This window comes from Buceros rhinoceros, unplaced genomic scaffold (genome assembly GCF_000710305.1).
Source record: "Buceros rhinoceros silvestris isolate BGI_N320 unplaced genomic scaffold, ASM71030v1 scaffold19649, whole genome shotgun sequence".
Taxonomy (NCBI): domain Eukaryota; kingdom Metazoa; phylum Chordata; class Aves; order Bucerotiformes; family Bucerotidae; genus Buceros; species Buceros rhinoceros.
In genome coordinates this window covers 83,026-98,457 of record NW_010430166.1, presented here as the reverse complement: position 1 = coordinate 98,457, position 15,432 = coordinate 83,026, and the positions used below count along the sequence as shown (strand labels likewise).

The 15,432-nt window shown below is 38.5% G+C and overlaps 1 protein-coding gene across 1 annotated transcript in view; it reads left to right on the top strand.

The window, feature by feature from the left end:
- Nucleotides 1–12,076, top strand: part of KLHL4 (kelch-like family member 4) — a 41,863-nt gene extending 29,787 nt beyond the window's left edge. The window contains exons 6-12 of the mRNA XM_010142937.1: nt 109–321; nt 1,430–1,616; nt 4,781–5,005; nt 6,525–6,687; nt 9,419–9,631; nt 11,201–11,372; nt 12,017–12,076. Of these exons, the coding sequence (XP_010141239.1) occupies nt 109–321; nt 1,430–1,616; nt 4,781–5,005; nt 6,525–6,687; nt 9,419–9,631; nt 11,201–11,372; nt 12,017–12,076 (1,233 nt within the window). The remainder of the gene's footprint in view (nt 1–108; nt 322–1,429; nt 1,617–4,780; nt 5,006–6,524; nt 6,688–9,418; nt 9,632–11,200; nt 11,373–12,016) is intronic.
- Nucleotides 12,077–15,432: the final 3,356 nt, after the last annotated feature.

Below are 15,432 nucleotides of genomic sequence, written 5' to 3'. Positions count from 1 at the left end.
TGTAGAACAAACTGGAATGAAACACGTGCAAAGCCAACGTTATCCAAGAAAATGTTATTTCAGGGTATGAATATCATCAGCGCATTGAGATCTTTTTTTCCTTTTCAGGAACACTTCACAGAAGTAATAAAAAACCAAGAATTTCTTCTGCTCCCTGCTAATGAGATTGCAAAGCTCTTGTCTAGTGATGACATCAATGTTCCAGATGAAGAAGCCATATTCCAGGCGTTAATGATGTGGGTGAGGCATGATTTGCAAAACCGGCAACGAGACCTAGGAATGCTTCTTTCTTATATCAGATTGCCTCTACTTCCACCCCAGGTATGAACGAGAAAGGCTAACAGGGGACTTACGTACCAGCTGATGTGCTTGCCTCAAGCATCGTTTAAGACAGAGAAAAGAATTCTGTAGAAAGCATCTGGTTTTGGCTGGGTTTTTTTGGTTTGTTTGGTTTTTTTTTTCCTTTTTTCAACTGTACAAATTATATGTTTATTATTTGTAAGCACAGGTGAAAAAAAATCCCACAATGCCAGTGTAATTACTAGGATCAGAATTACCTCTATAAAAATGTCAGTCTGATGGTATTACAAAAGATCAGCGTTTCTTTATTGGGTAGCAACAGTAGTAGGATAGAAGATTTCTGCAATAACACTTAGTTACCATGCAAAGATTTATTTAGATTTACCAAACCGCAGGGCATCTAAGGCACAATAATTATTCCTTCATTGCCATAAAAAGTAGACAAAACCGAAAGGGTCTAGGTGATTGCTGACTATTCGGAGCACGGACATTACTTGTCCTTTAAGGCTGAAAGACACACTTTATTGAGCAAGGTCCAGAGGTGGACGTGATGTTTTATTGTAAGCTGACACTGTGGTATCTGTGTCAAAGAAGAATCTGTGCATCTCATCAGAAAACTTTATAGGAACATCAAGACTGTCAGGACACTACAGTGACTTTATGGATCTCCACAAGCAAAGATGCAAATATTCAACTTTGGATTAAGTATCAAAATACTATACGCATTTAATTTTAAATATATTGAATATATTTAAAATGTATTTAAGATATTGTACTAGTCACAGAGATGTCCATTTCTACACGGTAGATTTGCTTATACTCACATCAAAAGGAGTTCTGCATTTAGAGGGTGCAGTACGACATCTGCAATTTTAACCTTTTCTAAAGGTTAAAAGGAAGTTTTCAGAAAAACAACAAGCGAAGAAATATTACTAAAAGATGTTTTTTCCTACCTTTTTTTTGCTTGCATTAAAGCAGATTTTTCAGCAAAGCTCAAGTGAGATGAACTGAAAATTACGGTTTTTGTAGCTACAAATATTTTAAAGTAATTTTAAATTAAACTTTAATTAAAGTACACACAATTTTAATGATTTAGATACACATAAGATCCTCACTTTTCATTTCTTAGTTATTAGCCGATCTAGAAAATAGTCCAATGTTTGCAGACGACCTAGAGTGTCAGAAACTTCTTATGGAGGCTATGAAGTACCATCTTCTACCAGAAAGACGGTCCATGATGCAGAGTCCTCGAACTAAGCCTAGAAAGTCTACAGTGGGTTCACTTTACGCTGTAGGAGGTATGGATGCCACCAAAGGTAAGTTCTGAAATTATTTTAATTGTATTAATTGTATTACAGACACCCAGAGAATATAGGACAATTATTTAAGGATATGTCAGGAAAAGAGCAAATTAAGGATGAAAAAGTAAAAAAAAAAAAAAAAAAAAAAAAAACGTTCTTGTAGTTCTTCCTGATACTTGATAAATTCTGTGGCCTCTTGTTGCTTTTTGAAGGACTCTCGCATGAGTTCTGTCTGAGTAATTTTAGCATGTTCAAGCTACCAAAAAAAAAAAAAAAAAAAAAAATCACAGAACAAAATTCTGTGTGTTAGATGTTCTTTCTTCTTGCAAGAATCGTATGTTTGTAAATCGTATACCCACATCTTGAAGTGCAGACTAAAGAAGTTTGATTCAGGTGGCGATTGTAAAGTTAAGTTTTGTAAGAATTTATGTGTATAGTGTGACTTTACAAATCAGAAGAAAGAAATTAATATTCAAAGTACATCAAGATTTGTTTAACATTGTTTCAGAAGCCTGTGCTTTTTTTGGAAGAAAGAAGGCTGGAAAAAGTTTTAAAGAAAAGGAAAATAAAACCAAAAGCATTACTGAACTGTAGAGAACTCAGCTAAAGCTTGTCAAACTGTACTGTAACACTTCAGATGGGAAGATTTGTGTGTTTTTATGAGTACAACAGTATGTGCAACTTTCTTTTGAGGATTTATACACAGTATTTTCAGATTTGCAGTTGAAAATTAAATGTTATAAATGAATTCCAGCTATTATTATTTTATTTTCACAACTGCCATCGGCTTACAGCTTTACATATTACACTAACCCATTTAAAAGCCAGTATATTAAATAATTTTTTACAGCAAAACTTCAAACCCACAGCTTGGAGCCAAAGAGCTGTGATTAGTTTGAAGTCTAGCACCTTGCTGAACACTATTACTTAGAGGTGCGAGAGTTCACTTTTAAGACAATCAAAAAGAAGTGAATCCATTTCATGGCTTGCAAAAAGTTGTTGATTTTTCCTGTATGAGAGACCTTGGGGTGCTTGGGTCTCTATGCAATCAAATCCAGTGTAAAATACACATTCATCGCCATCACAACACAAAAACTCTCCTTCCTAGGACAATTCAGCAAAATGAAGTGAAACTGTGGCAATTAATTTAGTCTCAGTGGTGATACTGATTATTTGGGAATTATATAAAACAACCAAGAATTCAAGGTAATCTTTAAGCTAACTTCTACCCAGATAAGAATAAAATTTTCTAATAGTTTTTTTTCTCAGTAAAGGTGATGCAAAGAAAGGGCTATTTCAGTCAACATCTGCACTTCCTGTTGGTGCCTCTTTTACTTCTTACCTTGGAATAAAGCCAGTTGTTTGAACTTTTGCCTTTTGATGGTTAAGAACTGCACTTCCTGTCCTCCCCACTGTCCTCTCCAGCTCTGACTCATACTTTGAGCCAGTGCTGGATTGTAAAATAAAGGAGACGGCACCTAAGAGACTGCTGTGTGCTGGAAGAACAGCTCTGAGGAGGGAGTAACTACCACCTCTGGCAATAATACGCTTTCTGTGATAATGAAAACTCTCAGGGAACGCCAGGTTTGGCTTTGTGCTTATCTCAGGTGCTATATGAAGTCAAATCTCAACTTCAAATGATCAAAAGAAGATCAAAGAGCTACTTTTGGGCTCATATTTTGAAAAATGTGAATGTGTCTAAACCACATTAACTTTCAAAATGTACCTTCCAGCCTCTGCAAAAATTACAGCCTACAGGGTACATATGAACATGCCATATACCTTAACATATTTTTCCTGTTTTTTAGTTAGTGTGAGAGACACTTCTTTTGAAGCTGAGGACTTTGGGGCGCTCACATATTAGCATAGAATAAATGAGAAGGAAGCAAAGCAGAGAAAACAGACTAACAGAATGGGAAGAACAGTCAAAGAAATGCAGTTGCTCAGAACGAAAGATGGAAGGAAAGCAGAAAAAGCAGAATTTCTTTCTTTTATCACAGCTGGATCTGGTAGTTTCTTTCCTAGTCTATGCATCTGGAAAAGCAGGTAGAGGAGAGAAAAGATATCATAAGCTAAACCTAATTTCCCTAAATTTGTGCAGCACAGCAGGTGATCTCTAGCAGGTCTCTAAGCCAATTGCTACCTTTCTTTTCTGCTTTGTTGCATGGTTGTGTTGCTGCTGTAAACCATTCCTTAGCCACTAACTGCCTATTGTAATTCTCAAAATACTACTTCTCTACTCTCAAATCCCAGTCAAGGAACAGGCAGGGAATCAGCTCTGTTTTCTCATCTGGTTGCCCTCAGCCAAGCTGCAGCTGAGCTCCAGGGTGCACTCTACATGCAAGTGGAAATGGTCTCTTCTACCATGGTTGTTACAGAGCCATCTCCCCACTGTGCTAAATCAGCTCTCCAAGGAGCTATTGCAGCTGCTGAGTAACTGGCAGGAGCCAGTGCATGGAAAAAGCATCAGTTCTGAAGGGCAGAGAGCTACTGCCCTATGAATCATTGCAGTAAAAACATTACTACAAGTTCAGTGACCAGAAAGAATTGAAAATGCAGCTTATATATTACAGCAGAGAAGCAGTTATTGAGAGGCTACTGCAAAGGGGAACCTCAGGGAAGCTGCACGTGGGAACCGAGCGTGTACTCAGACTGCTCAGTCTTCTGCCTGTCTCCATCATACAAAGAAAAAACTATTAACGAAGATGCACACCCAAGTCCTAAGACAGACAGACACATGGATAGATTTTCCATTTTTGACATCTCTAATGGTTGAAGCGTAATGATGGTTAAAGAGTACATAGTTATGAGGTAACATATTCATAAGAAATATTAAAAAAAACTAAACAAAAAGCAAAGCACAAACCCCTACCCTCACGGTATTTAAATGAGTTACAGATTCAACTTAACTCCAAAATTTTCAGTATTAAAAAGTTTTCTGGCATTTAATTCTGCCTCTCCTTGCCCCCAGTTTCTTCTCATAGACTTCCTGATCGAATACTCATGCAGTTAATGCAGCTTTCTCCCCAGGTACACAGTTTGTAACTGAAGTTCTCAGGGAGCCACAGCAAGAGTCCACGAGCAGGATTTCAAAGTCTTACAGTTAATAGCGTTTTGGGTTATACTGGCTGCTGGGTGCTCATCAGTTCATGGCCATCTCATAACACTTATTTTTACAGGTACCACTACAATTGAAAAATACGACCTCAGGACTAACAGTTGGATACAGATTGGTACTATGAATGGTAGACGATTACAGTTTGGAGTTGCAGTAATTGACAACAAGCTCTACATTGTGGGCGGAAGGGATGGTCTGAAAACCTCTAACATCGTTGAATGTTTCAACCCTATCACCAAAGTTTGGACTGTGATGCCTCCGATGTCAACCCACAGGCACGGCCTCGGTAAGAGGTGCTCGTTCTCTGTCAGTACCTCACATCATGCACAAATTAATTTGGATTGACACAAACACTGTTGCTATACATTTTTAAAGCATTTAATAACACGTGGCAATATTTGTAGAAGATATTTTTCAAAGACTTACCTGCCTTTTTTTTGACATTCATAGCTGTGACTATGACATTCACAGCAAATGAATAATATGTTTATGAGATCTAGATATTATTTCTGTAACTACAAAAAAGTCTACAGATAAGGAGACTGTAGGGGGGAGGATATGATGATATCTGAAAGATATCACAGTTCTGAAAAAAATGGCTTTTCTTAAATGTACAGAAACATTGCTAAGTTCAAATGGCATTGAATATTTTATTTCAATGAATAATAGAAGAAGACTGATCCAGAATTATTCGGTAAACCTTTGTGGCCTATATCACCTTCTCCACTGCCTGGTGGAGAAAGTAGAGTGCATGGTTCTTACCAGCTAGGCTGTCAAATTTATAAGAGCAAATACTAGTAGGTAGCAAAGGGGGAGAAGACAAAACAGATTAAGTTATTCTCATTGAAGTACTTATAATTTTGAACCGCAGGGGCATAGTTTTGACCAACGAGTATGTTGCAGGGCTAAATATGAGAGCCCCAAGTCCAGCTTCACTCTGTGCATCACAGCCTGGTTTGCAAAGCTGCCTTACACTTACAGCTCCTATTAACTTCCATGTGACTTTGTGGAGAGTTAGCACTTTTGAAAAAATCAGGCCATGTATATTTAGGCCTGAACAGACAGATTTAGAAAACTTCTAAGCAGCCACATTGGAACATTTTGCCTTTCCTTGCAAAGGAAGCAAACGGCGGCAAGCAGCCGCAGCTCCCCAAAAGGGAGGCAGCAGAGCCCTTCTCTCTGGAGAAGGACAATGACACAGGCTATGTCCACACTGAGCTTTGCAGCAGCAGCCAAGTTCACTCTCCTGTGCCTCAAGGACAACAGGTACAAGCCAGCTCTTATCCAATAGCGCGTCCCCCTTACAGGCATTAAAACGTTATGGTACTTTAGCTGGTAAGGGCAGCCAACAAGCCACCCATGCAGGCTGCACACTGGCAGGACTACAGAGCTTCGGCCGGCTCTGAATAAGAATAGGTGGTGGGCTTGGGCATATATTTCATTGCCTGGCTCAACCTTTGCCTTTCTTTAAAAGAATAACAGCATTTCTCATTTAAGGGCTCAGATTTGTTTTAGAACACAGTCGACACAAGTGGAAGGGATACAAGTCCAAGAAGAAAACACGAGGAATAAATCAGCTTTGCTCTACCCTTTTGGAAAAGATAATGCTTAATCAGAAAAAAAACCAAACCCAAACAAAACAAACCTGTATATGAAGTATTTTGTTTATCTGTGCTTATTCTGCCAAATGACGAGGCAGCTGAAATTGCTTATCTGCATACAGGGCATGAAAGTATTAAGTTAAGACACAATTGGTTACTCGAAGTATTAGATACTGTAATTCGTCCCTAATTCTGTCTTTCAAGGAGTAGCAATGCTTGAAGGACCAATGTATGCTGTTGGTGGCCATGACGGATGGAGCTACCTTAACACTGTAGAAAGATGGGACCCACAAGCTCGACAATGGAATTACGTTGCCAGCATGTCAACCCCCAGAAGCACTGTGGGGGTTGCAGCATTAAACAGCAAGTATGTCAACATGGGTTTTTCTCTTGCTTCCTTCCTTGGAAATACTTGAGTTTGATTCTTAAGTTTTCCTTTCAATTTTATAGTAATTAATCACCTCAAGAAAGCAAAGAGAAAATACAGTGCACAAAAATTAGAAAGGAAAGCTTTTCCTCTGTTGTGCACTAAATTGTTTTCCAACTTGCAGTCTTGTTTTAAACATCTTTCAGCCCTTTTTAGTTATAACAATTTGAAAATGTTATTACATGCACATCAGAATTTTACCTAGAATAAAACCTATGGGCACGTAAGATCAGCTCCTTCAAAAAATATTCCAGGTTTATGTTTACATTAAGATCACCGTGTCTAAGGAAGCGCTATTTGAAGGAACGTGTACAGAAACGAAGTCATTCCTCTGTCATTTTACAGCCCCTGCATGCATCTACAAATTTACCACACAATTTCAGAGTCAAGACTAAATTTTAGAAGGTTAAAAGTATATGGTGAACTTAGTTAAAGAAAACCAAGTCTAATAATTAGGTATGGAAAGAACAGCCTTCCATAAACCTTATCCTATCCAGATTTATTCTGCCCTGTTACTTAAGTACACTGAGGTCACGTGTTCTTGTTGGGAAAGAACAATGTACCGTGATTTTCAAACTTACTTAAACATCCTCCTACGACACTGAAGCCACTCAAGCTCTTTTACACGGGAACAGACACATGTAGGAATCTACCGTGTAACCTGTAGCGAACAGCACATTACACCTTGTTGTACACTCCTATTTGAAAGTACTTGTATTTCAGCACAAGCAAGAGCAATTCATAAATTAATGCTTAACAGAATTCTGTTTTTCTTCTTCAGAAACATAGGCTCGTGCTGGAAATACAAGAGTCTTGTAAAAGGCCTCAGGTTATATTGGAAAGATGCTTGAGCCAACCTTCCTTATTTAAATCTGTGGAAAGCACTTGGCAATGACAGTTTGTAGGGGACAGGAATATTACAGCTGCAGGCAGACAACTGAGTTTATCCTGAAAATTTATCACTGGCTTCCCTGTTCACTACTTGAATTCCAGAGAAAAAGAAGGATAAAGAGCAGAAATAATGATGTCAGCAAACAGACATTTGCAAACGCAAAACTTCTTCACATGCACATCAGGGTTTCACGTTCAAGCATGAAATGATTTTAATCACTAGCTCAAAGGACCAAGAGAGGCAGAATTGCCTATTCAAGTCCCTGTTGTATCTCAGACGAAATGTTCAAAGCACAAACATCACCAGAAACTCCTGTTGGTACCTTCCACAGCGACATGCAGGAAACCACTTTGTCAAAGAGGAAATCCAGCCTGATCCTGACTCTGTTCTCAATCACTCCTGATACAAACTGTCTCCAGCCTGGCTTAAATCCTGTCTGTTAGTCTAGTGATGTCATTTCTGGCATACCAGGAGAAGCCGAGATCAAACGTCCATCATTCGGTGCTACTGCTGCAGTCCAACCAAGCAGAATGCTGCTTCTTTTCCTGTTTCCCTGTGTCATGCCATATTTTTTTCTATTTAACCTCACCAGAAAAGACTTTAAGCTTCTGTGAAGCGACACTTTTTGACCAATAAATGGCCTGGTCAAAACATCAGTCAATAATGGTATATTTGTTCTTTCCTTTAGAGAACGGGAAACACGACCATGTTTCTAGATGCTTATGGAAAACAAAAAAATCCCAACCAATCTGTTTGTATATACAGTGATTTCCTCTCGCTGAAAGCTGTCTAAACAAGTAGTCTGTATCTAATGGCATGATGTGAAAAGAAAACAAATCAAATCCTTAAGTATTTTATGGGTCAAGCAACAAACTGCACAACTCAAGTCTGACTTCCACTCACAAGCGTTAGAAAAGAGACCTAGAAATTTAGTGTTATTCTAACAGCGGTCAAGAATTCTTTAATTAAATCATACATAAGAGCAGTCTAAAAATTGTTCTAGTCACTGGAAAAAAGAAAAAGGACACTTCTCAGGCAAAATTCAACCAGTCTGGTTCAGGTGACTTAGGTCAAGTCCGCGTGTTTCCTAGTCTCTGATTAGCTGCACTAAGTCAGCTTGAAATACAAAGGAAATCCAGGATCTGTAAAACTCGTTGAAAAAAGCCACAACCCCCCCATCCTCCTTAATGTGAGTTTTCTCCATTCATTCTAAACATGCTGTCTTGACATTGGCTGGTTTAAAACTCCAGCTGTTTGCCAAGTACCTTTAGGCTGAAAAGACAACAGGACGTACCTGTGTGGTAAATTCTGTCCAGCAGATTTTCTTCAATACGGCAAGGAAAAGAGGTTTAATATCTATCAAAAACATATGTCAAAACCATAACGATGTTATTAAAGTTCTTTCACATATTAACACCATAGGAAAAACGCCATACTAAAATGTCAACTGCTCCGTAAGCCTGTCATAAGGAACACTACCCATATGTTTCAAACATATGTATCATCCATCAATTAAATTCCATCTATAGCTCACATTTAAAAAAGGTGGGATGCATTTTAAAGCTTAATTTTCACATGTGACTGCTTGAAAACGTACAGTGCAAATGGAGAATACAGCATGCAAAACCCTCTGTGCAAAGAAAGTTCCAGAGCGTGGCTGTCAGATGGGCTTATCAATAATTTTAAAGTGGTCTGAATGAAGTTAACCAAATAAAATTCTTAGGCAAATGAAGGGCTAAAGACTGAAATTGTTTGCCTTCTTGTGGGTAATGATCCCAGGCTGTATGCTGTTGGTGGACGAGACGGGAGCTCCTGCTTAAAATCAATGGAGTGTTTCGATCCGCACACAAACAAGTGGAGTCTATGTGCTTCAATGTCCAAGAGAAGAGGGGGCGTTGGTGTCGCCACATACAACGGGTTTTTATATGCTGTGGGAGGTCACGATGCACCTGCTTCCAACCACTGCTCTCGACTTTCCGACTGCGTAGAGAGGTAAGGAACTTGGTTTTGATTCACATTCCAGGAAGGAAATATAAAATAATTTATGGCAGCAAGGGAAATCTCTTCACAACTGGAATGTTAGGTTTGTAAAAGGTATTATGCTTTTTAAAATACTATTTGGAGCAGAATAACTGATTTCCAAAGCTCTTGTGATAACAAAACAATTAACTCAGAAGCGAATTCCTCCCAGCTCCCCCTTCTATTTGAGCTGCCCAGGGGCCAGGTAAAGACAAGTAAGGCAAATTTGACATGTCACGTTTCTATTTCTCAAGTAGCAAACCTAAAGATTTTCAGTTGTGGCTTCCTCCAATAGTTTGGATGATATTGACCAAAAAGTTAAAAATATAATAAATATCACATACTCAGACAGGCAGTAGTCATTACGCCTGTATTTTCTGATGGAGGAAACTGATGAGAGATAAAGATAAATAGAAGAAATTTCTTCAATTTTTTTTCTGTAAGAAACTATATTGCTATAGGAAATAAGGCTGAGACATATGGTAAGGGTCTGATTTAGCAAGCAAAAAAAGAGTAAACACACACCCAAATAAACTGCTTTATCTTGAATTCACACTTGAAAACATAATAGTGCATCGATACATTGGCCTAATGATTTTGGTGGCCCGCAACTGCAGGCAGTGAAAACCTGGTTTTACATCCATGTCTCAAAGTAATTACCTTTAAAAAGGAAAATACTGATCCCGATTTAACCCCAGTTTTGTATTCCCCACGGTTCTTAGGAAAACGCAAACGGGACATTTCTTTGTCAGAAACAGAATATTGGGTGTCAAACGCTGCTCTGCCACGGTGGTGCATGTGGCACAGCGGAGGAGGACAGGAGAGCACTTGAGCCCTGGGTGAGAAGGGAACATAAGGCGCTGGGACAACCCCTCTGGCTGAGTAAAGGGCCATTGACAAATGCATCCACTGACAGTGGATGTCATTCTGTCATTTCGGGACGAGAAAGGAAAAGTGTGCAAATATTCAACTCTCGGTTGTGAAAAACACGGCTGAGTTTTGTCCTCAGTTAGGTGGTGTAAGCTGGAAGAGCCCTGGAATTCACTTGAATTTCCATTGGAAATAGACTGAGTACGTATCGGAAATAAAAAACAACAGTGACATAAAATACTGCTGCATTCTGTGTTATAAAGTTTTATCAGCTCTATAAGGTATTTAACTTCTTTTGCATTGAATTTTTCTGAAAATATTAGTCTGACAAAAATCTTTACAGACAAAGAAAAAGGAATATTGGAGTGAACTTTCCTGAGTCAGCTGATGGCCTTGCTGTCATTCCCTCTGGCCTCATTTATGTTTAAAATGTATTGATTGTTTAGTGTGAGAGAGGGTAATAAAGCCTGTAAATCTCGGAATATTTCATGTGCTCACAGACCCCTCTAGTGGCTAAATTCAATATTTAGTCACATTCCTCATAATTCTCTGTACCAGTTCATGATGTAAGCTGCACTACAATACAGGAGAAAACAAGCGGGTATCAGTAATTTAAATTTGAAATGTGTTTCTGCAATGGATTTTTCTAAATTTGACCATAAAACATCCTAGGTATGACCCTAAAACGGATGCTTGGACAACAGTGGCCCCCCTGAGCGTACCTCGGGATGCTGTCGGGATTTGTCCACTGGGGGACAGATTATATGCTGTCGGGGGCTACGATGGCCATACGTACCTGGACACTGTGGAGTCCTACGATGCTCAAAATAATGAGTGGACTGAGGTAATCAAAAGAACTGCCTAATAAATAATAGGAATTCTTTCTGCAGGTAGGAAGAAATCTGTCTGAATAATGGACAAACAAAAATGATTGTTTCAAAAGAATCACTGGATTTGTGAAAAACAATATATTAGGCTGTTGAAATACAGCGAATGGGCTTATATAAAATATTGGTTGAATCTCCTATGAAATAACTGTACAAAACTTTTCAGACTGAAGGGTGGAAGAAGAGCATGGACAAGCGAAGCAGGCTGCGCTCATTTTGTGCTCGAAGGGCTTGGGGTCGTTGCTGTTAGAGCTGTTGCATGTTTGTCAGCAACGGCCCCTGCTGGGGCACTTCCGAGTTCTCCTGTTTATGACCATCCCCACTGAAACCGAGGAAATATTTAAAACCATCAAGATCCTTTTGTAGTTACACAGTCCGTGTTTTTGGAGCACGGGATATGAAGGTTTTTACAGAGCTTAAGAGTATCACCAGCCACACTCCTGTAACTCCCAGGGACTGCCAGAGCCTTCTCTGTGTTTTTAGAGTCCCAGTTAAATCTAATTTGTTTTAGCAGTACTTTTTAATGTGCAGTTAATTTCTTCTAGTCCTACGCAGAGCAGTCTACTGAAAATGTTTCCTTTTTTTTTTTTTCCTTTTTTAGGAAGTCCCTGTCAATATTGGAAGGGCTGGAGCATGTGTTGTGGTTGTGAAGTTGCCCTGACGACAGTAAATATTGCAACTCTAAACAGAGAGGAGTTTCATGAAGACTGAGCCAGGAAGATAAGAAGCATTTCCAGAAAGCAGCACAGACTACACACGTCTTAGCCCTCCGTTACAGAGAACACACATCTCTGAGCCATGGCACTAGTAGAGCACAAAAGCATCCTCCTGCACTACAAAAACCAGAGAATTTTGCATAAGTGAATTATTTAATTACGCTAATACATTAAAAACTCAAAACTACGTTTAGAAGGATCCAGTTTGTTACGGAAGCGTATCTGTTGTTTATAAAATCCAGCAGTAGAGCCATAAAGGGGTGTATAAGGTCTCAGAGACTCTTCTTTGTTGGCAGTCGTGCTAACGTGTATAAAAAGAGCCTCTGTATTTTCAGTAAATGAAGACGAATAAGACAAACACCTTCAACAGACAACTGCGCAGAAGGAACTATCACCCACAAGTATCATTGGCAACAGAAAGTTCTCTGCAGAAGTAACATGCAGAAATTAAATTATTTCATTAACTTTAAAACCAAGTTAGAGAAGCATAGAATTTGGGTGCGGTTCAAGCTCCGGTGTTGCGAGTACTGTGACAGAATACCCCTTTTAGCAATACATTAAACTGAATAGTGCAAGTTAAGAAATATCAGAGCTAAAGCACCTCCTCGTTACTACGTATGTGCCAACTGAAAGAAATCTCTCTTGTCAAAACACAGTGCTAATATAATTTGCAATCATTGCCACAGTGCACAGATATATGATATTTTAGTGCTGATCGGTGTGTGCGGTTATTCATGGATTTGTCTTTGCCCACTAACCATCTGTCAGTATGCGTTAAACTAATTTGATTATTCTTGGAATAATCACCACGCATTAAAATTTAAAACAATCCTATAATTACATTCCTTGAATATAACTTACAAAATGTATTTTATATCATATTGATATGACAATCTTTGACCTCAGCTGACGATTACCAGCTTTCTCTCATGTACAGTAGAAATACAGCAAGAAAAAACACCACATCCACTGTGTAATGTTATATACCATTTATACAAGCATGTGTCTGATTTATTTGAAATTAAAGGAATACTAAGAACCAAGAATAAAAACAGGAAAAGAATCACCTGAAAACAGCACACAATATTCCACATGCATGGTATTTATTTTTGTGTGCCGATTCCTAATGGAGGTTTTGATTTGTTTCACATTAATTTCTGGTTTTTAAATATAATTTCAAATGTTGAAAATGTATTTCAGAAAATGAATGTATGTAAGATATACTATGCTGTAAAGCACAATATTTGGACAGTATCTACTCTAGTGTTTGTTATGTTGTTGTTTTGTCAGTATCAGAGAGATGGAAATTCTCTGAACATCTAGACCAACTTCCCTGATAGAATACTGTGGGCTGGGAATTCAGCAATAGGTATTTTAAAAAATTTGTAGTATTAATCCTATCGAATGCTTCTAAAGATGAAATCTCACAAGCATATTTATAAAAAGAAAAACATTTTTAAATTGAAAAATCAATTATGTTTATATATAGCATGCTACATTCAAATAAACTTTACTTCCTCTGTTAAAAAACTTTAGACTGTATTTCAACAACTTTGTGGGTTTTATTTTACATCTTTGGAAGAACAGAAAACACTTAAGTATCAATCTCATATTTGTACTTTAAAAGGACAAAAGATCCTGATGTATTGTCGTTATTGCATCTGGGCCAGAAACTAAAAACTACCTTCCTCCTAGCATTTCGTTTTAGATAAATTTCAACAGAAATCTATCAGTGCATCCGCTTAGAACTACCTTCAATTAGTTGTGAATTTCTAGATCGACACAGAATTCTCTTGCTACCTTTGTGGACCAGGAAACGAACTTTCTTTCATTACTATTTTCATTCTGTATCTATTTTTGTGGAGGAAAAAAACCCCACCACACACAACGTCCCTATCAACCCCAAACAACATGAAGTGTCAAGCAAATGGGGAACAAATCCTAAACTATTCAGTAGGTCGTGGGTCAGAGGAGGAAGGAATTTCTAATTCCCACCAAAGCAGTAATCTGAAGCAAATGCAAGGGGGAGCAACCACCAAGCTTGACAGTGACTCTGCATCGTGAGACGTTTGTGAATGGGAGGTAGATGTTAATTTTATGTCTCTCTCCCCTGTCCTATATGGAACTTGTCTCACCACCTACCATCTTTCTGCAGCAAATATTAACTCTGAAACATTAAGAACAAAAATACTCGCATTTTTGCCCTCTTCATTGCTTTGGTCATGCAACAGCCACGTGCGCTCTTTTACCTAACTACAGACTTAGATGGAGCAGAAGGAGAGGGTCACTCTTGTTTATCACTCAGGCTCTAAATCATGCCTTTGCCATGTTCTCCTTAGAACAGCCCATCACTGCTTCCAGTAATCAGGAGAACCTCGTTTATTCTACTAGTTTGGAAAGCACTGATGTTGAACGCCCGTTTTCACAACGCTAGAATATAAATTAAACACATAACACACATCAAGACATGTAAGAGGCACATCACAGATGTTGATACGCTGCCAGTACCAACAGGATTTTCTCATAGAGCCTTTGCATGGAATTTGAAGTTTGCTTTAGGTAAAAGAAGGCACCCAGTCTCAGATGAGAAAAAAGCAGGCAAAAGCCCTTACCTCATAGAGTGGTTTATGAAATATAAAGCCATATCTAAAAAGCTAATGGAGTCTGCAGTAAGGAAAGAAAACAAACACTTGAGCACAGAAGAGGTCAGTCTGGAAGATCTGAAACTGTGGGCGAGTACCTTGAAGAAAACACACTGGACCAACCTTTGAGAGCTGCACGCCTTGCAAAAGCTAAAACAGCAGAAATGACCTTGAATTCCTCTGCCTCTGTCCCTTCCTTCAGCTTGCAAATTTTATTAAATGCTTTATCAGTAAACAAGGCATGAGACACTTAGGAAAACCCCTTAGATATGAACAAGCCCCTGTATCTTTAAACATACTGCCATGCCCATATTTTAATACAGTCTCAAAAAATTACGAGAAGAAAATTACACTTTCTGTATTTCTTTACTGTTCTCTAAGGAAATGACGTCATGAGGTTTGCTTACTAAAAAAACAGCGTAAGAACAAAAATTTGTAGCCTTCTTTTAGCTTGCAGCTACATCTGCTAGTTTGGTAAGTCCAGCAGCTTTTCCTAACATGAACCACTGAGGCAGTGGGGGGCGGGTTTTGCACGTATGTGTTATGTCGTGAGATGTAAAGTTACAGAAACAACACAAAGATAAATATGGTGAAGAGATGGGAAGAGTATGAGGCAGAGAAAGGTCTAAGAGCTATCTGAATGTGATCTTCTAAACCAG